Source organism: Strix uralensis, chromosome 1, assembly GCF_047716275.1.
Source record: "Strix uralensis isolate ZFMK-TIS-50842 chromosome 1, bStrUra1, whole genome shotgun sequence".
Classification (NCBI taxonomy): domain Eukaryota; kingdom Metazoa; phylum Chordata; class Aves; order Strigiformes; family Strigidae; genus Strix; species Strix uralensis.
This window is the reverse complement of record NC_133972.1, coordinates 112,816,370-112,843,181: the sequence shown is the minus strand read 5'-3', so window position 1 is coordinate 112,843,181 and position 26,812 is coordinate 112,816,370. Positions and strand designations below refer to the sequence as shown.

The window sequence follows — 26,812 nt, the reverse complement described above, 5'->3', positions numbered from 1 at the left end:
GCAAAAGGCTTTCTTCATGCAGTTTGGAAGACTACAGTTCTGAAATCTAAACATTACAACCCTGGAAGAAACACCGTCTTTATAGATCACAGATTGAAAAATTCTGTTGCTACAGAGGACTAAGAAATACAAAATAATTTTGTTTTTATTTTAAATAAGAGTGAAAATAAATTAGACAAACTTTATGTGCTGTTTGGTATTACACTAAAATAAGCAAAACCTAAAACAGGCAGGTAAAAATCACACAAAAAGATACAAGTGTCATTCATTGGAAATAGGGGGGTTTTCTGCAAAAGACTAGCTCCAGCATCTTTGTACATTAGTGAATTGTGCTATGAGCTCAGTAAGTTTTCCTGATGTTCATTACAGAAAATAAGAATTACAACAAAGTATTATATCAAAATAGAAAAGTGAATTTTATTTTGTGAGACAATATTACTGAATAGCTAACATGACCTTATGAATATGACACTGTCATTCTTAATATAGAACACAGTCATACTTTTAGGAAGTTCACACTCTTTATCCCTTGGGCTATCTTTATAAAAAAAAAGGCAGTAACAAAATATCCACATAAAACAAAATCAGAAACAAAACATCCCCCTCTCAAAAACCAACAACAAATTAAGGTTTTAAAACAATGAGTACATAAAAGGACTTACATGTTCTTAAACACAACCCAAGCTTCTATACATAGGAAAAAGAGGTATTTTTCTTTCATATTTTTATAAGGTCTAAGAAATTAAAGTATAATTCTGAAAGTCTCAGTATTTTATTAATATGTTATTGCTTTATTTTTCCTTCAGTAAATATCCTTGCAAAAAGCAGAAAAACAGTCAATTCAAAATGACTTTTGCTCAGGTACCAAAAAAAAAAAAAAAACCTGAACAAAACCAAACAGAAGTGAAAAATGACTATGAAGGGAATAGAATCTGTCCTTGAGGAGTGGGCCCATGTGAACCTCATGAGGTTCAACCAGGCCAAGTGCAAGGTCCTGCACATGGGTTCGGTCAACCCCCAGTATCAACACAGGCTGGGGGTTGAAGGGATTGAGAGCAGCCCTGAGGAGAAGGACTTGGGGGTATTAGTGGAGGAAAAGCTGGACATAAGCCAGCAATGTGCGTGTGCAGCCCAGAAAGCCAACTGTATCCTGGGCTGCATCAAAAGAAGCATGGCCAACAAGTCGAGGAAGGTGATTGTTCCCCTCACCTGAAGTACTGTGTTCAGCTCTGGGGCCCCCAACATAAGAAGGACATGGGCCTGTTGGAGAGAGTCCTGGGGAGGGCCAGAAGATGATCAGGGGCTGGAGCACCTCTTCTATAAGGACAGGCTGAGAGAGTTGGGGCTGTTCAGCCTAGAGAAGAGAAGGCTCCGGGGAGACCTTATAGCAGCCTTCCAGAATTTAAAGGGGGCAAGAAAGATGGGGACAAACATTTTAGCAGGGCCTGTTGCGACAGGACAAGGGGTAATGTTTTTAAGCTAAAAAAGGTTAGATTCAGACTAGGTATAAGGAACAAATTTTTTATGATGAGTGTGGTGAAACACTGGAACAGGTTGCCTAGACAGGTTGTAGATGCCCCATCCCTGGAAACACTTAAGATGAGGTTGGATGGGGTTCTGAGCAACCTGATCTAGCAAAAGGGGGGGGTTGGACTAGATGAGTTTTAAAGGTCTCAACCCGAATGAGTCTGTGATTCTGTGAACCTCATTTCAGCAGACAAGCAAGACTGAACACTTGAATTCTTTCCAAAAGCAAAATTAAATAGAAATATTTGTGTAACAGCAGCAAAGAAAAAGTGGCCAGCACTATTATTAAGTAATCATTTAAAAAACCAAAATTGTCAACCAGTTTTTCCCACCTCTAGAAATCCTGTCATTCTGAAGTGCAGTACCCAAAGTATAACTAACCAACTAGATTTAATACCAAAAACATAACAAACTGCACGCCCAGGCCTATACAGATTTCACAGCACATAACATGGTAAACAAAATTTGCATTAAAAATGCTTTTAATGAGGAAATCATATTATATTTCTGTATTTCACATATATATGTGATATATATTTATATATATCACACTATTTAGTGCAACACCAAGAGCATTAACGAAGCATTAGTTCTAACCTTAACCACTTCCAAACAGCAGTGATAGGCTTCAGCTTTTATATTCAGCAAAGGATGAGACAACAGACGGAGAAGCACTTTCTGACTCTCAGACTGAAGCAATGGGTTATCCTTGGCAGACTTCCAACTAAAAATGAAAAACAATTAATTTTATGATTATTTATTTTACAGTACCCAAAGATGCCTACAAAAATTTTCCTGTTAAATTTCAGGCTAATCTCTGAAAAATACTTCCTGAAAAATGACTTGACAGGCAAAAGTTCAGAGATCACAATATATTTGCAAAAATCATAGTATCAATCTTCACATTTGTACATTTATTTACTTTTTTTATATATGCAGGTAATCAAAGACTATAGCTTTTCAAAATTCTCTCATCAAAATTCAGAGCCTGACAAACATTTACATTCATCTGAAAACATAAAACTCTATTGAGTTTCAATAGGCTCCTTAGATCATGGCATATGACTATAAAACAAATTCTGTGCTTTCAGAATTTTTTCCTTGTAGAGGCAGAAGTCCACCTCACTATCACAAAGTGAATTGATGTTAGTTAAAAAATTGAAGTGAAATTCCTGTTGCCTGAATCAAACAATAATTGATTCTAAAAGCATTAGAACACTGAAAAGTGTTTTGATGTTTCATAATTTAAAAAAAGCTTATTAGAGCGCTCTTAAATGTTGTTTCCTTTGAAAAAAATCCCTAAAGTCAAATTCTGAATCAATATAAAATTAAGATTTTGTATTTCTAATTAAGCGTTCAATACAGAACTCTTCCAGGCACAAGGTAACTTAAATTATCTAACTAGAGACATGGACAATCTAAAAAGCAATAAAAACATGCTGTTTAATAAATGAGATGCCATATTGTAATATACAGCGTCTACAATAAAATAAGTCCTTTAGGATTTCTGAAAGTAAAATTAATGTAAGTTACACAAATACACTTGGAACAAAGAAATGAAAAAAAAATTTGAAAGACAGGACAAAGTGTTTTAAGGCTGTTTCTTTGTAAATCACATAGTAACTTGATATACAAAATCATAAAAGGTTATACATTGAAAATATTAAAACATTAGTTTTTTAGCACCTGAAATTCAATTTTCAAGAAATCCACTACAGAATGACACAAATTATTTAGAAGAGATGTTTCAATGGCTAGAAGAAAACAATTGTTCACATACAGGGAATAAACATCCATAAAAAGGATTATATTTTCTCAAGTAAGAGTTTTAAATACTAATGTACTCACATATTTGAGCATATATGAATGCATTCCTGAAGCAAAGGAAAGTGTTGATGGTAGGGCAGACTACTCAAGGCCTGATCTGCCAGTTCTACTAATTCAGAAAGATTCCTGTCCCCCTGAGAAGTAAAATGAAGAGAAAGAAATTATCAGAATTAGTAGTATTAAAAGTATACAATGTTATTGCGTAATCTTTACGAATTTATCATCATTTAATACATCTACTAAATAGAGTTTGGTTCAGACTTTCACAGAGAAGTTTATAATTAACCTGAATAATTAATTCAATAGATTTCAAACAAATAAATTTTAGAACCTACTTCTGGGAGCTGAAAATCCTTCAGCTGCTGAATCCAAATAAACTTCTATTAAACTCAATGGGAATAATGTATGTCTAACATTTCACAGCATGAACACTATAACTCTATTCAAAACACTTTCTAAAACGCCCAATAATAGACTCATCCTTGAATACTTTATGCTTTTAATCAAATCATTATTTTTTTAATCAATATGCATTTTATGTAAGAAGAGTATAATGAAAGATTTAGCTATTAAACTTTTAACAATTCACTATTAATATTAAAGAGCAAGTTTAGGTTTCTTTAAGTACATATGTCTTCATACTTCTGGTTACCAAATACATTAAACATGAGCCATTTAAATTTGATGGAGTTAACTTCACTATAAACAGTATTTTATGAGCAAAGTACTGCCTATATAAAGGATAGATTAAGTCAGATTTAAGATACCACTACATTTATATTGCTGTATTTTATTAACTTATTTTACTATTAATGGAACAAGTATTCTGCACAATTACTTGTTGATTTGGAAAATGGAGAAGAATATTTTGGTACCGTGCTAGAATCCCTTAGCTAATAAAGCTAAGTATATTAGTTGTCTTCACAACAAAGTGAAACACACAAATCTCACACAGTCTAGAAGTAGCTGTTTATTAGAGTTACAATTGCCAAATAGTTGGGAATTAAAATTTTCTGAACTATTTATATACTGAATGACATACATACGCACACTATGTATATTTAAATAGAATATTTGCTTCTTTCTTACTTCTTTACCCATAAAAGGTCTCGTGCCCACTTCCAACCACCAAGTGTTTAGTTTTTTGTTTTTACTTGGGATAAGATTTTTACAAACATCATGAAATATAAATTAACTACATCTTGCACAGTACAGAATACTCACACTTATGGATTTGCTTTGGCTACGCTAGACTATAGTTCTTACTACAGAGAAAGGGAAGTGGAGGAAAGAAATTTGCCTACAGGAAATATTTTATATAATAAAATTCCACACCTTCTTACGAACTTCAACCATAAAGTTACAAGTGCATTCAATCGAATACGCAGCTTCTGAAGCTTGTTTATAAATACTGTAGTTCTCAGTATTCATCTGCTCCAGATAGGCTGTAATGGATTCATGAATGCTTGGGTATTCCAAGGAGAAGGATGCATCCAGAGAGAGAAGAAATAAAGCGTGCAGCAAACTCTTCTGCAAAACTTTACTCGCCTTTAAATAGAAAACAACTGTCAGAATAACAACTAAAAATACAGTAAAACCAACAACAGCATTTGCAATCATTCAACAAGTATAATCACTATTGCTGCTACTTAGAGAAAGAAACATATATAAAATGAGTTCTATATGAAGAATTATTGTTTTTTTAATTTAAAGTGAGAGTGCATTAGATGCCAGTCCTAATATCAGACCTGCAACCAGTCACAAAAGTTGTGTATGATCCAGCCACAGTACTACCAACCACACACAGCACTGGCCAGGGTCAATTTACTGTCTAACCACTAGATGGCAGAGAATACACAGATCACAATCTTGCTGTATTAAAAGGCTGTCTCCAATTCCACATAGCAGTATCACATACTAAGAACTGGGATTTCTGTTGTTAGTTTATTTTTTTTTTACTGAAAGTGTTTCGTATTCCTTCAACTGAAATTTTTACTTCAAATACAGTAACTTTTTTCCAACTCCTGTCATACACAGAACTGAAATTTTGTATTATGTACATAAGAACATAAAGACAAAAATTACAAGAAGTCATTAGATTAGTATGCCTATACTTATTTGCAGGTACAAGAGACTACTTATATTAATAACTGAATATATGTAATATATTTCTTTGTAATAACTGAATATATGTAACTGAAAATAAATCTGCTACTCAGACTGAAGAATGTCTAAAGATCTACACTACAATAAAAACTGATAAAAAAAAAACCCAAATCCGTACAGGTTTAAACATCTTCTAAGACCTTCCACCCCACAAAAACTTCTAAACATCAGACCTCCCCATCTGAAATAACTGGGGGGCAACCAAAAAACCACAACTCAAGAGCTACAGCAGAATTTCTTTTAAAAAGCATTGGAAGCAAAGAATAACTAAAATCAGTGCGATATATGAAATATAAATGCTTATTATGTTCCACCAGATTAAGAGTGATGATTTTAAACATTATGTAGTTCTAGTCTTACTTAGTCTTACTTGCACGCATACTACACACCAGCAGGTGACAGCATAGCTTTGCAAACCATGCATCATACCAGAAAAAAACCACTAAAGAACACTGAATTTCAAAACCTCATTATAAACGGTATTAAAAATGTTTTTTGAAGACTTGAAATCTGCAGAAGATTCTGCAGACAAAAGGCACTGATAACTGAAGAACCGAGAAAGCTGCTTTCTGTGATCATACATCAGCCAATGTAAAACAGACTAATTTCTCTGTCCAGTGCTATTTTCCCAGTATTAATCACTGAGGAAGGTATCACTTTTTGCCCTCTTAAAATGCAAAACCAAAAGACAATCGTTTAAAATTAGTGATAGCATACCTTTTCTACAGGGAGAAGTATTTGCAACAATCTAACAGTGAAGAGTGAAATGCTAATAAATGCCATTCTGTGATGCACCAACATCACCTCGGGCTGCTCTGCACTTATATTGGTTTTGTGATACAATATAGTTTCTCCAAGCAAACCCAGGACCAGAAGCAATTTGTCTTTCTGAAAGCAAAATCAGAAATACAATCATTAGAAATAATTTAAACCTTAATGTATCTTTACAGTGTTTATACAGCACCCATAGCATCATTAACACAATTACACCAAATAATTTAAAACAACAGAAATGGTACAAAACAGACAGCATTTTGTTTGTTATCTGAACAGAACCGTGCATTAGTTCTAAACCTCACTCTACCTTCATTTGTAGTTCTGAATGCTTTGGTCAGTAATTATCCATTACAGGTTATTCTTCTCTCGCCCCTTTTTTTTTTCCCTAATTCCTGCTCACTATACTTTTGAACTTTGGGAATGTTAACTATTTTGAAGTTCACTTTTAATATTGAAATACTAAGGGATGGTTTGAACCTACTAATAAAGCTCTACCTTAAAAATTAATAAATAAATAAAGCAACAACTCACAATCCAAACTTCGAGAACATCAAATGGCTTTTATGACTATTCATTCTCAAAGGAAACAGCAGCACATTTCTCAGATGATGTAAAATCCTACTCAAGAATCACTGTCATTTGGATAAATACAGCTCATTGACACCAGAGAAAACAAAATTAGCTTCCAGAATTTTGGTCGCCTGAAAAAGACAGGTACTTAAAGGGACTGGAACAAAACTAGAATTAATTTCAGTTGCCAGTTTTGGAATGCCAAATCATGATTAAGAAGGCAATAGCACATGTGAGATTTAACTTATTAATTCCAGAAATTGATAATCACTGTTCAGCAATTAAGCACTATTTTTCTGACTCAACACAGTTGCAGTTGAAGAAAATGACAAGAAGCAATTGATTAAAATCAGTCTTTTAAAGTAATTATCAACACAAGTTATTGCAAAGTAAAATGAAAAGGATTCATTTTCGTCTTCAGGAGTTCAAAAAACTAAGTTTCTCTCTGCCCTGCTACAGTTTGCAGAGGCAGGAAGAGCCCCTGCTTCAAGACCATGAAGTCTCAAATCAACAGTAGATTCAAAGTTTATTCCTCCCTGAGACAGGGATGACTGTCAAAGCTAGTGATCCAAAAAAGCTAATGGGCTACAGCAATCTGCAGTATCTACCTTTTTGACGTGGCAGAATCAAACTGCACTTAAGTACACATGACAAAACTGGAAAAAGAGTAAAAATTTTACTTGGAAGGAAGGAAGCATAAAAACATGATTAAAATACATACAATTACAAACTTAAGTATTTTTGATTTCCAAAATACCTACTTTTCACAAAGATATTCCAGTGCAGAGCTTTAAAATTGGATAAACAAAGAAACATAAAGCAATAAAGTGATGCAAGAAATGCTTTCAAGTTTCATAGAAAGGAGACACATGACCTCCTTCCCTTCGAGCCAATACAAAACACAAAGGCTTCAGTGCTTAGAAAACATGCTTGCTCTAACAACTCTAAAAACAGTCAAGTTCTGATAAAAGACATTTTATTTGATCCAGTACTAAACAATATAATTGTAAGTTTAACAGTTGTTTTCTACAATTGTCCATTCAGTTTTTATTTACTCAAACACTAAGAAAGATGAAGAGCTGTTTTTATCTCCTGCCTTGCAATTGCTTTATCAAAATTAGCTTTATTGAACTACGCTGCACACTCCAGCTCTACATCACAAATTGATGGAGATTCATAACTTTCAACGGGAGGTGAATTTTATACCTGAATAGTATTTTACTAATAAATCTCAAAGTTCTACCAATGGAACAAAGTTATATCAGCAAAGCTTTTTTTTCTTTTCAAAATCAATGTAATTGTATATGATTACCCAGCTTATTTGCAGTTTTTACTGTATGATGTACATGTCATAATGCTCACAGTTTCTGCTTTATTTTGACAGAATTATATGCAATGGAATATACTGATGCAGGTCATACAACAACTAGACAAAAGATTATATTAAGCTTCTTCGATTAAGTGTTCTGCGAGGAATCTTCAGTACTGACTTGATGTTGATCAGTTATAAGATTTTAACAGATCAGTACATTAAACGCAAAGAAAAAAGTTCTCATTCACTGCTAGGTCCTATAAATAATATGTTTTGAGATAGAGAATAGGAAAGCCTACAGTAATATGTTAATAATTATTGCAATACCTTTTTTTCATATTCAGTGGTATTTGCATGAATTCTAACTTAAGTCATGTGCATTTAATACTACACTTAAGTTATTAGACAAGCTTCAGTCTCCAACTCTGGTATGTTTTTTACATGCATAAGCCATGCTGGCTTATGCTTCAGCTTTCACTTGTCTTCAAAAAAGTAAGTTGGCCGTTGTTATTTCATCTATTATTCACTAATTTGATATTTCATGTATGTAACAACTCTCAGCTGTACTCAGGTATGCATTTTCAGCAATTCAAATTGTTTGGTCAACAGCACCTTAACACTTTGAATCTCTCCTGCGCCAAAAAGCCTTCGCCTTTCTTTCCCAGCTAAGCAACAGAGTTAAGGATAGCTGAAATCTGTGCGGGGATCTATAGGTCCTGTGTAGGAAATGGATACCATGTATCTTACAATCCCAGTCTTGGATCTAAACAGTTATCTCCCTAATTTTAAAGAGATAGTTTATACGGAGTAAGGAAAGTGGAAGTTGTCATCTACATCAAATTGGACTCCAACATTTGTAGTCAGTACTTTTCCCTCAGATGCCCTTCCCTACACGTGTTTCTCTCAATAGCTGCTTAACAGCCTTCCACTACAAGACAAAATTTATTACTTATTTTCTTAAGGTGAAGTATCATCTGGTAAAAGAACTTACATTTAAAAAAAATAATAATGTGCCAGTGATAGAACTAGAAATAAACTACTTAAAATTTTCAAAAGGGTAGCTCAGCAGAACATTATATATATGAATCACTCCAGAAAATGTCAGAGGCTTATAAAAGCAGACTGTTAAATATGGCTGATCAAATACTAAAGAATCTTACCAATTCCAATGCAAAAAGGCTATCATCTTCCCAAACATTTTCAGAAATTGCATCACCAATAAGGAACATGTCTTCAACAAGTAAGTCAAGAACTTCCATTGTCACTCTCCTACTGCCTAGGAAGGCAAATGAGAGGATAAATTCAAATACAGACAAAATATTATATCATGATATTCTGAAAACACCATTCTGAACAAGGGATTAGTCTAAATCTGAAATTCTGATATTTTAATTTTCCTATACATTTTTACTAAACTAATGCTAACTGCCCTCAACCACCAATAGTTTTGAATCATGGAATACAACAACTAGCCAAAATCACAATAGAAGAGATTAAAGCAATCCTATACTTGAAAAAAACCTGCATTTCCTTAAATCCTATAGTACTACATAAACTTTATTACAGCTGTAAATCCAATTACTGGATTTCTTTGAAGTTCAGAATAAAGTCACTTATTTCCCCTACCGAGACAGCTAGGTTACAGTCCTTCCATAAATATTACCTACTCTTGTTAATCTGCATTTGAAGTATAGCAGGAGTGGCTGTCCTCCTGGATTATTTTGTTTGAGACCTTCTTTTGAAAGACAAGGAGATGAACACCTACTTTATCCACTTGTACTTTTCTCCATAACAATTTTCCACCCTTATTTTTAGGCTGATATTTATTCATTTTCATTGCTCCTTCTGACTCTGTATCTCTTAATAAGAAGATTAATCTGGTCTGTCTATTAGCAACTTTTATACTTTGTACAGTTTTATTCTTGAACACAGGGCCACAAAGAAACTTGGACCAAGCTTAAACATTTACAGCCTACATTTACTACAAATACAAACTTCCCCCTAATGTCCACAGATAATGAGACTACAGAGAAGCAGTCAAAGGCTAGAAGGTTTTGTGAAGAACAAGGCAGAATATCTGAAGCCAGACCAAATATTTTCAACCTCATAGAACAGAAGATGCCAAAACTGTCTGGCAGCCTAGGGAACCCTACAGTGACAGTTTCCCCCCAGATACTTAATTTAGTGCAACTATTGACTTAGTTACTTGTTGATGGTATGTTTCTATTTAAAAGCATGGATGGATTTCACACAACACTATTGAATTTCCAATTTATTTTTTAACTACCATAAAAAATTTGCATCCTTCAAAGTCCGTTTTAAAAAAAAAAGCAAGGTCTACTGCTTGTTCTGATTAAATACTAATTTCTTTGTCACTTTTTCTATCTTTTATAAATTTTAGACACTGTAGAAGCCTTGTTGATATACTTGAGAAAATATATAAATATATGTGTGACTACATATGTAGTGACACTGACCACAGCTCACGCAATTTGCAGCCTAAGGGATCTGTTCTGAGTGAGCATATGGCAGAGAATGGCACAGGGCCCTTCTGAAAGCTTGCTTTTAGCTATCTCACAGAAGTGTCGTCTTCCATTTATTTTAGGCAAAACATTGCCAATTTGAAGAGTATATGCCTGAAAACTCAGAAAAGCACTTTTTCTCTCTTCGCAACTATTTTGCAAATTCTTAATGAAATTTCTGTGCTTAAAACATTTGAAAGGTGACTTACTAAATTTCTCCATTATAATGCAAGTATTAAATAATGGTGGTTTTAATTGGAGTTACAGTTTCAGAAATATTTTTAAGTTACTAACTAAACCTAACACCTGCAACAACACTTTGCTGTAGCTGTCATGATCTACAGACATGCAAGTTCATTCCATCATACTCTTACACGAATATAAGGGCAAAATACTCTTTTCCCAACACCTATGGCAATTAGTATGTGCTAAGAGTTTATTATTACTAAATGCATAGCAAGACAGATATAATTAATGACTGTAAAACAAAACTTTTGCTGTTCAGATTTAAATAATTGCATGCAAGACAGCAGTATTAACACTTCAAACAAATATGGTAGCTTAAAACTGATCACAAAAAAATAAAAACCACAAAACCGAAAAACGTACAACCCATACCACTATTGATTTCTGAAATTACTTCACTCACAAAACAGGTCAGCACAAAGGAAGAAAAATTCCAGTGAACATCTCCACAAGAAACAGAATTTGAGCTTAACTAAAATATATGTTATATTGTAAAATATAAGAAAGCAAATTTTACAGTAAGCTTGGTTTTCCTTTATCCAGTAATTTTAACATTTAGAAGAAAATGTTTCAAATACTGGATAAAGTAATTTATACCATATATATCATATAAGGTGATAATAATGTTAGTGCCTGTTGATTTTACTGAGGAAAAGAATTCAGCAAATAAAACCACATGAGAAAGTGTGTTACTGTGTGTCACTGTCTCACAGTATCATCGTAAAATCATCAGATCACAGGATTTCAGATCAATGGGAACACGATAAAAATATTAGTTTTTACAATCTATGTCTCATTACAGCACAGTGAAAGAAAGAAGAGATATCATCTAGTAGAGTTTTAAAAATGTAAAAAAACTGAGGGCAAGAGAAACAAAGATAGATCAACTTCATCTGAAAAAAAACTATTTTAGTTCTATGATAAGCTGCACAGAAAGAGTCTTGAAAGATGGAAAAACTCACTATATTTTAACTCTGCAGATTTGAAGTGACATGTGCCAGAAATGGAAAACATAGAATACACATTTTCTCTTTTATTTATAGTGTAAAACTGGAGAAGATGCTAGCAGTCATGAATGTGCTTGTCAAGGATTAATATTTAAATATCACTATTCTGAAAGAGGAAACAAAACTTGCATTTATTTTAGTTTGGTTTATTACCAAAAAGAGTGAGGATTGAATACTTTTCCAGTGGACAGATTAATGCTGTTACTATGAAACAGAACAAGTAAATTAGTATTGCGTGACAGAACAGAAAATCATAAAAAGTTATAAACAATCATAAAAACAACAGTAAATGAAAGTTTCATACATATTTCATACAATTTTTTATAAGTTAAAGCCTCTACTCAGCTCAGGAAATGTTGACAGGTATATTAAAAAAACAATTTGTAGTATTCTAGTCATAGATGAATATACATTTTCAGCTCCTGTATTTGAAAACCCTACCACATTTACCAACACTCATTTTGAATGACATTGTTTTTCAACTAAACACTATTTTAGGCAACCTAAGAGCAAAAAGACTGTCCTTCGAAAAGGTTTTGCAATTTAGAAACTTTGTAAGTTAAAATAAAAATCATTAGTTGCAATGAGACTATCATTACTTATGTTTCTTAAAACATAATTATATAATATATAATATAATTTGTTACTGCATTCATAAGAATAAAAACAAATGTTTTTCCAGAAATTTTGTTTATTATTTCTTGAACAGGAGGAAAACTCTATGCTCAAGAAGATCAGGAAACATTTTGTTAAGTGTGGTTATTTATTAATTTTCTTGAATGACATTTTATCCAGCCACATCATTTTTTTTCACCACACACCCACTTCTTCCTACCACTACTGCCCACCATCTGTAAAAAGCACTTGAAGTTTCTGCAGCAATTCTGGAAATCAACCAGAAGATTCAAGTTTTACGACCTGAACAAATTCCCTAGAAAAGAACCATTATACCTATCATCAGTAATCATATGTACCTTATTTACTTGAGGTACCTACCTCATAATACTAACTTCAGAAGAGGTTAGTACTAAAGATGGGAAGGATACGCAAATGAGATACTTAATTTAAAACTGTCTCACCTGTTCTTAGAAGAGGTATTGCATTTTCCAAGATGGAAACACAGAACTGAGGAAGGCTAAGCTGCTTCATCTGTAATTCCAAAGTGTCCTCATTTTCAGTATCTGGTAGGTCAATATGTCCTACATCAAGTGGGGAGTGCAGAGAGATTCTGGAGTTTGCATTTGCTTGAGTACTGTTTCCACTTAAAACAACAAACAAACAAAACAAATTAAAAAAAGGAGACATAGTTAACTCTTTGGAAGAGAAAACCCATATATGTATAGATGTTAAAAAGAGCATCAAGTATTCTAATGTCCTCCTTCCTTAATGCATATCCTACCTTCCACCACAATCTTTCTCTCTATCCACCAGTGCTGCATGAAGAGGGGAACTTTGGCTATTTTTTTAAATGTCAGAATTGGAAGCATGACAAGTGAATGTCTACTGTTTTGGCAGTCATCTTCAAATGCACTTAGAAATGTGTACTGGAAGAAATACACATGCAACAAATACGGTATTGCAAAAGAAAAATCAGCTGATTTGAAACGTTATCTTTGATGAACAAAGTCTATCAGTTGCTTGAAGCAAGGCCACTTACTAAATGAAATTTCAGCCTGAACTATACCTACTGTATTAAAACCATTCTATGAGGCTAGCCACAAGAATCCTTAGAAGGATAATTAAGTGTGCCCTATGTTTAAGCCTGTAGGACTTATTTGCCCACTGCAAAACAAAAAAATATTCCCCTGGCCAAGAAAGCCTTAAGTGCAATCAAGTGTATACTGGAAAATATACACATAGTTATTATATAATTATTTAAGAGTATGAGCTATATATATAGTTCATAATTTTGTTATTTTTCAACTGTTTTCAAAAATAATTCTATTGGCAGCATTATAATTAATACAACTCAGAACAAATGTTTTTTTATGTTTTTTCTTATCCTAAACAACATTTAGCAATCTTGAATTGCTTTAAAAACTTGTATGACTTCTATAATTGTTTTCTGTTTGGTTGCTTTTTTTATTATTAAACAAGCTGAAGAAACTGAATTGTGGCATGACTGTGTTACATTATATTGGCTAACTAAACAAAAAAGATGTCTAAAGAACAGCAATTACAAATTTAAAGCCCAACTGATTTTAAGAGGTCAATAAAAGACTATAAGCAAAATAGAAGAGTTCACCAACACGTAGTGGTTCTGACTGCACTTACCAGAGAGTAAGGAAGGAGAGGTATCAATCATAAAAACAATTCAGAAGAGGAAAGGTTAAGTTTCCAGGCAGAATTTGAAACAGACAAACAGATAGATTGAAGAGTCTCAAGATTTAAGAACAAGGAAAAAGAAGAGTTACATATAGAATGGCAATAAACAATTTCTTTTAAAATTATGTTGAAAAAGACAAAATTCACTGAAAGCAGCTCTTACATATCAAAATCAGCAACATCAGAGTAACAGTATAATCATTTCCCTCTATCATATTTTCTATTCAACATCATGTTTTTCTTCATGCTGTCTCTGGGCTAAATTATATCTTTGTAAGAAATGAGCTCTATTGCAGCACACAAGATGCAAGGAGATAAAAGTATACCGTCATGAACAACTCATAATATGGCCTTATACTTTTAATAAATTACCACTCCCTGGTTTGTAGATGTCTCATCACCACCTTAACTAGTGCTTACTCTTATTTAGATTTCCTTACTACAATGATAGCCAGGCCATCCCTATCTCTTGCACAACATACACCAGCTACTACTATGCTGTTAACTGTTCAATTTGGGAAAATGGTCACGTCCCAGACTGCATAAAACCTGGAGTTCATTTACAGTGCCATATTAGTTACCTAATAAAAAATGAATATATTAGGCTTAAGATGAGTAAAAATAACCTTTTAACATAATGACTCTCTAGATGCATTTACAATTAACTGTGTGAGCTATTCTCATCTGTAGTATCACAGTCTATTTGAATAGGTAAGAATTTCTCAATCACTAAGCCAATATGCCATAGAGACTCAAAAGAACTACCAACAGCCACACAGGAGGAATTCACAAGAACTATTAAATTCCCACGTACTAGAAGACATTGGTTCTTGAACAGCAGCTTTAAGTCTGTTGTGTCAAGGTGAGTAACAAAACCACACAGAAACAAAAACCTCAACATTTTGAGGGTATGCAGACAATTCATAATTTCACATTGGAGTAGAATTTTTAGATGTTATACAACTGAAATTTGTTGTCAGATTTAAAAACAAAGTTTAAAGACTTTAATGGAAATCTTTATACAGCATAGCATTTTTGACAATACTGTACACTGTTACCTATGGCATGGCCATTCAACTTAAGAGAACTTATGGGATCATCTGCTGAGGAAAAAGAAAAAACCCTGACTTTACAGCAAGAGTCTGAATAAATACTTTTCTGTGTCTTACATGCACAAGCAATAACAATTAATAGTAAGAGACTGCGTTAAAAATGTTGGTTCGCTACAGAATATGGCAGGTAAAACTGATCCTATGTATTCTGAACGCCAGTTAAAAGAATTAACTGTTTAATCTTATACTAATAATTTTTAATTTATTTCCTATTTTATTCACCTGGAAGATGCTGCATCCCAATCTTGACCATCTCCTCTAGGACGTTGAACTGTCCGGCCAATCACAGATGGCCGAGGGCTACTACTTCCAGGTGATGGATTCTGAGAACAAGGAGGACCTCTTGCTTCTTGACAGTAAGATATAGATGAATTGTGGGAAGCTGTGCCTTTATGTAACACAAATCATATATTTTCTGTTAGTGGAATCCATTATCCTGAAAGATACTAGAGTGAAGTAATGGTAAAAGTAACTAAGATAGGATATGGAAAACACTAAGTAAATACTGGCAAGCTAGGACAACCTATCACTAGCAAGTAGCAGAGGTTGTAAACTCAATTCCAAGGCAAAAAACTGAAAATTACAGTTGAATCATAAATCTTGAGTTTTAAAAATACAAACATAGTGTCTGACTAAGACTATTGGATTTGTTGACATTATAACTGAATTAGCAAAAAACAGCCAATATCATTTATTAAGACACCAAATATAGTGGCAATTTACAGAAACAAAGTTGATTAAATTCAGCTGACAAAATGGAAACAGGAATATTATAACTAATCTACACTATTAAATCTACAATATTTAAGCATTAAGAACATTGTAAAATAGCCCTAATGACTGTAAAATCCAAAGCAATGATTAAACTATTTTCAGCCATCAGAACAAAAAAAGAAAATTAACATAACTCATGAAATTAGTAACTAAATTGTTAAGCACTAATAGCTTGAAAACTTTTCTGAAACTCTGCCCACTTATTTTACAGATTTCATTTAGTTTTAAATTTTAAAAATCCCTCTCCTGCTGACATATAAACAGTTGGATACTGGGAAAAGTTGATGAATGGAGAATCACAGGCAATTGTAAAAATGAATAAGTATTTTAAAATAATGCAAGCATTCAAAAATATTTACTAACATGAATAGTACTAAACACCATAATTTAGCAAAAGAGTTTCAAAAGACTACATTTGCTATAAAGTTGTGGGTTGGCTTTTTTATTTTTTTAATCATTTTAGACAGTCTTACCTGCAGCAAAAACACAATAGTATTTCAAATACTTAAAAATACCTGCCTTGCTCTGTGGAAGCAAAACTTGGATCTCTGTGAAAGTTAAGTCTGCTTCTCAAGAAGATGCACAACTGTTGCAGGCATGACACAGCCTGCAAAGCTAACCGATGTCTTCCATCTCCTCCAAAAGCCAGGTTTAGCAGAGACAAAAGGCTCTGCAAATACAAAACCATCAACACTGGTATCTGAACATTAATGCACCTTCATGAACAACCATGGCAGCAAGAGTCTTGCACTAAATATAGTTCACAAATATTTCTAAGTGTTTAAAAATCACAGCAAAGAATAAATAAGCTTGACTACTGTCTTCCTACTGAATGCAAGACTATCAGTCCTAAGGACAAAGCTGAGTTCCTCACTGTATTTTCAATAAAGTCACTACTTTCATTATGGGACCCCATTAGAGGGTGTGCATATGACAGTGAGACAATTTTATCTTATCCAGAAGAAAAAAAGTATTACTTCACAACGCAGTTCATTACTGATTAGAAATATACGTTATTACAACCAAGTAACTTTCTAAACACAATATATAGCTAATTTCCCCCTTTCCATGCACCTACAGTTTACATAAAGGAACTTTTGTTTAGCTATTTTGTTTAGAAACAAATTGTATCATTTACATCAATTCTTACTTGGCACAATTTATACCATAGCACAGTAAAAACCTTAAACTTTATGTGAATTCTTGCCTGTACAATCTTTGGCCTTTGAAGGAAGATCTCAGCAGGAAAATCTTGCATAATCACATCCTGAAGAAGCTCACACGTACTCCAAATTAAACTCTGGTTGTTACTTCTCAAAGAGCTAAAAATGCAGTTCATATTTAAATATGTATTAAAACCAAAAAAACCCAACGAGTAATCATTAGCTTGAACAAGCCTTTACAAGAAAGTTATAATCACAACACTGAAGATTCTAAAGAAAAAAAAAAAAAAAAAAAGATGTAATTCTATCGTCGTACCATTTTTAAACTTGAATTATTCCTTAGGTATGTTAATTCTGTACACAATAAAGAACAAACTCAATTCCAGCTGTTATCAAAGCACATGTAAAATTAAGTTCCCAGAGAGAAATAACTTCATTGATTCTGAATTTGAAATTAAGATAAGAAAGTCTGGAAATTCCCTGTGAAGCTAGTGATTATCTCAGTGGCATACCGTAAGTAATCTAACTCTTACCAATAAGAAAGTTTCTTTCATTACTAAGGTTCACATACAACTTAAAAGCACTTGAATTACATATGTGAGAAGTTACACAAAGGAAGAAATGTATTAGCTATTCTCTAATATGTATATTAGTAATAAGAACCTTTTGGGTATTCTACTTCCCTTTTTTCTATTTTTATTGTTTCAGAACCACTGTTTCTGAAACCATTTAAAAAAAAAAAAAAAAACAAACAAGTCCAGTTTTAAGGATCTGTGTTCTTTTTCTAGAGTTAGACATAGAAGAGATTAAACATTAAAGAGGTTTTCCAGCTTCAGAGATCTTTTGAAAGGGGAAAAAAAAAAAAAACAACAAACCAACCTATTACAAGAAAGCTTACAGTTAGAGTAGACTTGTTAAATAGTCCAAGTCCATGATACTGCATTGCTGGCATGCTAGAAACCTATCACAACTCTGTGTTAACTCATAATGAATCCCAACTACAGAACTTTTCCTCGGACCCCTTCAAACACTGTTTTTCTAAATGAAAGTTAAAAACAAAACAACAACAAAAAAATCACTGCAGAAAGGTGATCTGAATGACTCAATGCACTCGGGTATGGCATTGTACCTAAATTTATTGGCCTAAACCCAGTTAAGCTACTACTGAAAGCATGGATTTCTCTGCCAAGTGGCCGTGGGGGTAAAGTAAATAATGATTTTATTCTAGCTTGCTCTAAAATTAACTGAGTGAAATCTTTGATCCACTTGAGAAATTTAGAAGACAGACTGAAGTGTCATGAATAAAAAAAAAATGTACTCTGAATTAAACACAATGAATGGAGTGCGACATTAACAGAAAACCTGTCCTATTACAACTCAATGTTTATCTGTTCTGCCCAACTTCAGCGCAGCTTGTATGATCATTTGTCAAAAATTAACTCATTCGGTTACTTACAGAAACAGTCTAACGATGCAGAAGGACAGAAATTTAGAACCATTCTTACGCAAGAAAAATAAAAGCTACAAGCAAACTGTAATGTTTCTATTACTATACCTTTCATTTGATGAAAGAACATGTCTATCTGTTGAAGTCAGAGTCAGCCAAGGAAATGTGGAAAATTTCAAGCATTTCACTGAAAAAAAAAAAAAAAAAGGAGCACGAATACTTTGGAGTATACTTTATAGAAGTATTACACTGTTTATTTCCATGACAAAGTCAAAAACTTACGAACTATACACTATCTGAAATAAATACCTTCTACTAAATATAGACTTGCACAAACTCAAGTGCTTCTAATGAGAGTTTTCAGCAACACCAAAAAAATACTAAGACCATCTCAAATCAAAAGGAAATACATTTACTGAAGAAAGATTTAGCAAATAGAAAACACACAATTAGTGGAAGAGTACTCGATCCCCCACATCATACTTTCAATCAAATTATAATTTTGCTCTGCTACAAAAGAATATCTATTAGCATGATCTCTAAGAATGGAAAATTGACCTCATGCTTTTACTCTTAAAGCAGTAGAAATTATAGCTGTTACTAAATTATGACACAACTTTTTAACTAACATAACTTTAAAGCTATTTTTAGCTTAAATTTTGTAATTATTACTGTGCATTTGTAAAGATAGCTGATACACTGCTAAAAAAGCAGTCTGGTGATTTACATACAGTAACTACAAAGCCATATTTTAAAATTCAGTCCTCAGCACCGTATTGTATGTTAAATATGACACTCTCCTGTGAACTGCTACTAGTATATTGGTACAGGCAAAAACTTGCCAAAGTAATATAGGTCTGTGTTTGTCAGTGAAACATTTCATATCACTTTACTGACAAAAAATAAAAGCATAACACAGGTTTTCATTCAGACAGAAGGTAAAGATTTCTAAAGCACCTAACCTAGTTTTCTGAAAAGTAGAAAGGTACTTCATACAAAGCTTTGTTGAAATAAAAAGGTTCTCAACCAGCCACTTTTATTATGGAACACAGATCTTCTGAAAAACAGTATCAATTTAAATCATTTTTAAAATTACAGCATATTTTGATATACTTTACATACTCCAAAGAGTTACGCTATTTACTAGAAATGAGAAAGATCTATTAAGATTAATGTCATTTTTATAAGCATTATAATTGTAGTTTCTGTGATACTAGATTTCACAGAATAAAAACAGGAAAAAGAATAGCCAATAATAACATTTGTAATGGAATTCAACCTAAATTACAAGTCTAAGCACTTTCCTTAATTAACATATTCTTATTTTATAACTATACATACCAACTGTTCTTTTGGGAGGCATTTCTAACTGCAGCAGATGACTTCTACCTTGACAAAAATACCCAGTGAATAATTCCTCTTGAGGCAGAACTAAAACAAATAAAGGGTAAGTTTAAAAAATGTACACTAAAAAAAACCCCACGACCAAAAGCAAAACTCAATTTATCTTCATGCTTTTCAAGCCATAACAAAAACAATTACATAAAACTTATTGCCTGATGGAGAACTGGCAGCCAAAAAAATCATTTCCTCTAATTTACCTATGTAGTAATAAAACTAACTTCTTAAATTAACTCCTTAAAACTTTTTTCTACCAAAACTGCTGTCTCTTCAGGTCACCTGAAAAACTGCCCCCCCTGTGTATAAAACGCATATTATTAAATACATGTAATTAATACACCTTGTGTATATTTTGTTATACAGTTTGTATGTAACATTAAAAGCAATCTCTCCAGAACATAACATTTGGTTCAAAGGATCAAACTAGATAATGCCCAGATTGTTAGTTTACAATTTTTCGCAGTAACTGAAGTTGAAATAGAAAGAAAAATACAACACTCCTGTTACTAAGCATTAAGATTATTTAATCCGCACATGCATATAATTTACGGCATAAATAGAAATTATGTATAATACCCCATTATATCAAAAAGATATATCTTAAGAATGCATATGTAAAAGATTATTCTGTTATTCCCCATACTGTGGCAATCTTAGGTAAAAATCTGCCCCTACGTGGGCAAAGGGAGGAACAAAGAAAAAAAAAAATGATCACCAGCACCGCATAGTTCTAGCAAACTAAAACTCCCAAGCATTAGACAGGCTGCAGAAACCACAGGAAAATTACTTTTATCTCTGTGATTGCACCATATGAGGGACAGAAGTATGGCCATTACTACACCATACAGTACAACAGCAGTGTCTTTCCCACAAGAACGAGGAGGATGAAGTAAGGACCTCCACCACACGTAATTTTCTCCTCTATACTTTGTGCTAAAATTTTTAAGGCAGAAGAGAAGAACCACATGGGTTTATTTCTTGACTACATCCAAGAGGCACTGTAAATCATTGTAACAGACAGATAATAAGCTAGATAACAGAATCAAGTAATAGCACTTCACATATGTGTGAAGCACTTCAGACATAATATGAAATTTTAAACAAAGTTTACATATTTTTCTATGGCAAATACTTATCCAAAACTAATGAGATAGTGCATACAACTAATGTAGTTTCAAAAATCATTCTACTAGGATCACTTATTGCTTCCTTTTTTTCTTTTTCTCTTTTTTTTTTTTTTTTTTTTAAGATATGAATTGCTCTCAAAGGTAAAGTCTACTGTGCAAAGAAAAGCAGCAAGGCATACTGGCTTAATTACAGATTTGTTCAAAGTTGCTACACTTGCCACAAAACTGTCTTTGGAAGTTATTCCTGTGTCATGCCCTTTTTACATTATAGCAAACAGATATTACACACACAAGAAATGGATAGAGGTCCAACTACAAACTACAGGACTGCTCTTGTGCAGAGAATTCCATTACATGAAGGGCACTATCTGATTTAGCTAAGATCACACTTCCTCTGGCAGAATCTGCTTATCGTATGGTTCACAGATCTCCAAGTAATAATTTGCCTACTATGCCTGAAAACAACGGCTTTTCATAGCCTAGAAGTTTTTCATTTATTTTATTTTCATTTTAAATAAACCACACTTCAAAACATGTAATTTACCTGGTTGATCTACTGAAGGCTGAGACCGAGTTTGATAACATACTGACACAGAACTAGAAGGAAGTCCAGAAGGAAGGAAGAACAGTCCATCCACAATTCCATCAATTATGGCCTGCAAGTTTGGATCCACATTGGGACGAAGCTGAGAGAAGAATTCCACTGCACCAATTCCAATCATTTTCTGGGCAGCAGGTGGATGCTACATTAGGACAAATACCTGACAAAGTTAGCCTGAGGAGCACCAAGGTCTCCTGGGGGGAGAGGCGGGGGGGCAGAACAGGATGGGACAGTACAGTGGGCAAGGGAAGATAATCAAAACTTGAGTTATATTTTGTCTTTATGTGTTTAGGCCATCTATCAGTATCAAGGATGGGGCTTTTTTTCCTCTGCATAGCTGCTGTTTAGTGATTAAAACACAACAATGTAAGAATCTGAGACCTTTGAAATTTCTGCAATTTTTTTCTCAACTTTTTTGAAGTTGCACCATTGTTCAAATCTTCACTTTCCAGGAACAGTGCAAATGCTTAGCTGCAAATCACGTCCCAAATCAGAAATTAAACACAAATCAGAAACAGAAAAAGCAGAGAAACTAAAGTAGAAACCCAGGAAAGAATGATATTTTTCAGCTATCCCTCTGACCCGTTTCAAGTCAAATTGTTTTATGTTTACACATAGTGACTTTATTATTCCTGTCTTCGTAAAACACTCTAAAATCTCATTACAAGGAGCTACAAAATCAAATAATATCCAGTTTTATTTAGCTTCAGCATTCTAAAGACATATAGTTCAAATAAATAAATGTTAGTACGTCATACCTTGATCAAACTGTTCACAAAATTTAGTACTTCCTCTTTTATTGGTACAACTGGAAAATTGAACCACTCCAAAAGATTACAGAAAAGCACTTTTTCATGGACCAGATCGGCATATGAAATCAAATTATGATCTAATTTAAACAGAATAGTCTTCAGAGATCGTTCTCTTATCTCTGCCAGTTCGTGACCTGCCCCAAAAAAAAAAAAAAGGGGGTTAAAGAACCCATAAAATCATCTGATATAACTTATTTCTTACTTGGACAAAGAGAATAGTAGAGAATAGTGTCAAAGATCTGTGAAAAAAGCTGGCTTTTGTGCTGTCAGTATTACGCTTACTAGGAAGACAAATATGACTGCACTTGCCAGCAGTAAACGAATCAAGTCTGTTCACGTGGTGTAAAGCGGTGAAGTATTATAAAATATACTGATATAATCTGGTGCCAAATGTAGAACAGGAGCACGGCCTTCTTCTTAAAGCACACGACTAAATTCGGAAAACCTCTACCAGAATATATAGTGGATACCGTCAGCTGCCTCACTCAGAAATCGGACAAAAAACTACCCCAGCCAACTGAATCGACAGGCACCATATCTGAAGGGGAAAGCCCTCGGCACTTCCTAGGAAAGCATCACCGCGTCCCACCGCCCCCTCCACGTCTGCAGCGGGGATTCGAGTGGAAAAGCAGAAGGCAGAAAACTGGAGAGTGGCCCGGGGGTGGGGGGCCGTGTAGAAGCGGAGGCCGGGCAGCGCCAGCCGCGCTCCGCGAGTGCCACGGCAGAAGCCCTGCGCTCCCCCGCCCCCCTCGGCCAGCAGCCGGCTCCCGCGCACGACCGGCGGGCCCGCTCCGCAGGTGAAGCCCCTGCCGCGCTGTACGCGGGCGGGGGAAAGGCCCCCCGCCGCCCCCCTGCACACAGTCCGGCGGAGGGGCGGGGCAGCCGCGGCGCCCCTCGGCAGCCGGGCCCGGCGCCGCGGGAGGGAGAGGGGAGCCGTTACCCAGCTTCCTGACGAGCGAGGATAACTCCATCGCGCCCCTCTCCCCGCCGGCATTCAACCGCCGCGCCGGCTCCGCCGCTAAGCCGCCGCGCCTAGCCAACGGCGGCCGCGGTGCACCTCGGGAAACGTAGTCCGCCCCTCTTCCCGCTTGGCCCGCCGCTCCCGCCACAGCCCTCTGCTGCGCGCAAAGCACGCTGGGAGCTCTCCACCCCCGCCCCGCGGAACGGCGGAGTGCGCCAGCGGCTGCACAAGCAACTACAACTCCCATGCAGCACCGCGCCGAGCCCGCCCCCGCCCGCTACGGGAGCCGGCGGGGAGCGCGGGGCGGGGCGGCCCTGAGGGGCGGTGCGGTGCTGGGCGGGTGCGGAGCGGCCTCGCCCCACCTCGGCGCGACCCCCGGCCCAGGGGCCACAGCGGTAAATAATACTGCGCGTATCGCCCGCCTTCTGTCTCGGCCTGCCGTCCCCGGGCGTTGCAGCGGCGGGCCTGAGGGTCGGCCCACCACAGCGGGAGGGGCTGCCGGGCTGGCGGCGTCCGCAGCCGCCAGGGTTGACACAGCAGGGAGGGCTGGTCCCTGCCCAGGCAGGAGCTGTCCCCTTGGTGTGCTGCCCGCAGCGTGAACAGGAGCGTTGCACGGACGCTGCAGGACGATGGCTTTTCATGTCCTGAGTTCTGCCATCATTCTTCGATGCGTATTTGCAACATCGAGTTCTGCAAAGATCGGGGGCTTTTTGTTGCCTGAGGCCAGGCACGAAATTAGAAAGGAAAGGGAGTGCTTCTTCATCCATTAGTACCCACGCGGCCCCGATTTGGAAGCCAGAGAATGATTTATGTTTATAGTAATAACTGAGTATTTGCTAACGTTTCTTTGACATGTCTGACAGCACTCTGCAAATAGCTCTTCCTAACTCGTGTAAGGCAAATGGATGAGGGGGTGAAGTAGGAGGTGAATCATGAGGGGGTTTGGGTTTTCTTTTTCATGTAACCTAGACTCCAGAATTACATTGCTTTGTTTATAATGCAAGGCAGTTTCACAAAGCAGAGTTTCTTAAACGTGTAGTAAAGACACATAGTACATCACAGGTTGTCTGACCAGGGAAATAATCTTATTTTTGAAAGATTGTGCTTGCCATAATAATTGGAAAAAATAAATTGATGATAGGTGGACAAGTGACAGACATTGTTGTGTGTCTATGCTCATGAAGTTTTTGCATGTAACTGCAGCTGCACAAAAGAAGATGGCCTTGTAATCCTCCCGGTTTCTTTTTTATATCGTGCATTGCATGAGAAAGTACATTTTTATCAGCACCCAACAAAAATGTGAAAAGTGCAGCACAGTATATGCAAATGATTTCCAGAAAGATTTGTGTCACTGCCCTCTCAGTTTATGCTAATTGTTTTTCCACCCTGCTCTCCATCACTGTGCTATTCTTCCACAATAAACTTACATTAATGTCATCCACCTGCTGTATCAAGGTTGTACTAAATTCTTAATTGCAACTCAGAACTGTCCATCAATTTGCAAGACCGTGTTTCTGTCTATGGAGCAATAAAACAAAGGGACTTTAGTAAGTTAATTATAAATGTACTATGATTGCTGCAATGAGGGTTTTTTGCCACAAGAGGCTGAACTCACATGGATCTATCGGTGCTTTTCAAGACCAATTACAAAAGAAGCATCAGTGACTGAGTAAAAATTCCTTTTAGCTGTGCACAATATGCTCATGTAATGAAATTTCAAGAGCTCTAATCAGATGCGCACAGGGCCGCTCACATTTCCCCAAATAGGACTGGTGGGATCTTTATGAGACCCCATATGAGACTCACGATAATAATAGGATGGATTTGTATCTCATTTGTCCAGCGAAGAGAAGGAATTGCTGAAGCAGTCATTTCCTAAAACAGCCTAAATAAAAACATTTCTTCAGGAGGAAGAGGTGCATCATTCACATATATAGGAGTGTTCAGTCCAGGTCCTTCTCACCTCTTTAAATATGGTCAATCTACCTTACATCAGAAAAACAATTGTTTCCTTACACTGTCTTCAGTGTCTGAATTAGTAGCTACACAAACAATTCATAGAGTTGTTGCTAACGCACAGGTGACACGTGCAGTCTCCATTGCTGATATACTCTGGCTCTGTAAGCACGGCGTTTCATTCAGATTTTCTTAACCAAAGGCCTAACGAAGTTCAACTTTAAAAAATATTCCTAACCTTGAAGAGCATTTTCAATTCTGCTGCTCTTGTTTTAGACCAGAAAAGGAGTGGTTGTGCACCCAAAACAGCAATCCAAAAGCACACTGCATCAGCTGGTGCAATATATTTTATACTATCATGGCTCAAGACTGGTATTCAAGATGATCACTGGTAATCACATTTTCATTGTTACAAATGGAGGAGTGATACGTTAAGAGAGAAGTACATATCTCAAGAAAAATAATTTTTTAAAAAACCCTTTTACTACATATTAAAAATGAAAAAAAAAAATGGTAGATGGATTCAATGATTATTGTTGGCATTATGAGACAACCTAAATAGAAAACTAGTCTCTCATTACTGAGAGTGCTGATGCCTTCTGTGTCTGCATCTCCTGTTTCGGACTCCCACTAGTGCCTCTGCTTTCCCTTTTACCTGCTTGTTCCCATTAGCTTGCAGATTCCCATAACTGCTTCTGAAGCCAGTTTGACATGCTCCATTGGCATTATTTAACACGGATGTCTCTTCTACCATGTATATTCTTACTGATCTGCAGTCAAAATGTGTAGGAGTTCCACCACTGGGGAAATTAGTCACTGAATCTCATTTACATTGTCCCTTGTTGCTTCCTTACTGCACTCTACATAAGATGAACTTTAAAGAGCTGCCTACTCCTGTCTCCTCACAAGTTTGGTTTCTATAATTCCAAGAACTTTTTTTATTCTCTTCTGTATCAGTTGGCTTCTGTCCCAATAAATTGATGATAGGTGGACAAGTAGTTGACATGGTTGTGTGTCTATGCTCATGAAGATTTCCAGTGTAACTGCAGGTGCACAAATGCAGATGGCCTTGTAATCTTCATGGTTCTGTGAAGATCTTTTGACAAAAGCCATCTTTTAGCACTTTTAATATGGGATGCTCTGTAACTTTTAAATTTCCCTTCAGTCAAATGCGGTAGA

At 35.5% G+C, this 26,812-nt stretch overlaps 1 protein-coding gene across 1 annotated transcript in view; it reads right to left on the bottom strand.

Annotated features, from left to right (window-relative positions):
• The window catches only part of RTTN (rotatin), an 88,431-nt gene extending 64,694 nt beyond the window's left edge, over positions 1 to 23,737 (bottom strand). Inside the window, exons 1-14 of the mRNA XM_074877410.1 lie at positions 23,657 to 23,737; positions 22,663 to 22,850; positions 21,848 to 22,046; positions 20,117 to 20,206; positions 18,884 to 18,962; positions 17,373 to 17,487; positions 16,685 to 16,835; positions 15,614 to 15,779; positions 13,034 to 13,215; positions 9,340 to 9,455; positions 6,238 to 6,408; positions 4,690 to 4,902; positions 3,376 to 3,488; positions 2,125 to 2,251 (exon numbers count right to left, since the gene is read on the bottom strand). Coding sequence (XP_074733511.1) covers positions 2,125 to 2,251; positions 3,376 to 3,488; positions 4,690 to 4,902; positions 6,238 to 6,408; positions 9,340 to 9,455; positions 13,034 to 13,215; positions 15,614 to 15,779; positions 16,685 to 16,835; positions 17,373 to 17,487; positions 18,884 to 18,962; positions 20,117 to 20,206; positions 21,848 to 22,046; positions 22,663 to 22,850; positions 23,657 to 23,687 — 1,941 coding nt within the window. The 5' untranslated portion in view covers positions 23,688 to 23,737. The remainder of the gene's footprint in view (positions 1 to 2,124; positions 2,252 to 3,375; positions 3,489 to 4,689; positions 4,903 to 6,237; positions 6,409 to 9,339; positions 9,456 to 13,033; positions 13,216 to 15,613; positions 15,780 to 16,684; positions 16,836 to 17,372; positions 17,488 to 18,883; positions 18,963 to 20,116; positions 20,207 to 21,847; positions 22,047 to 22,662; positions 22,851 to 23,656) is intronic.
• Positions 23,738 to 26,812: the final 3,075 nt, after the last annotated feature.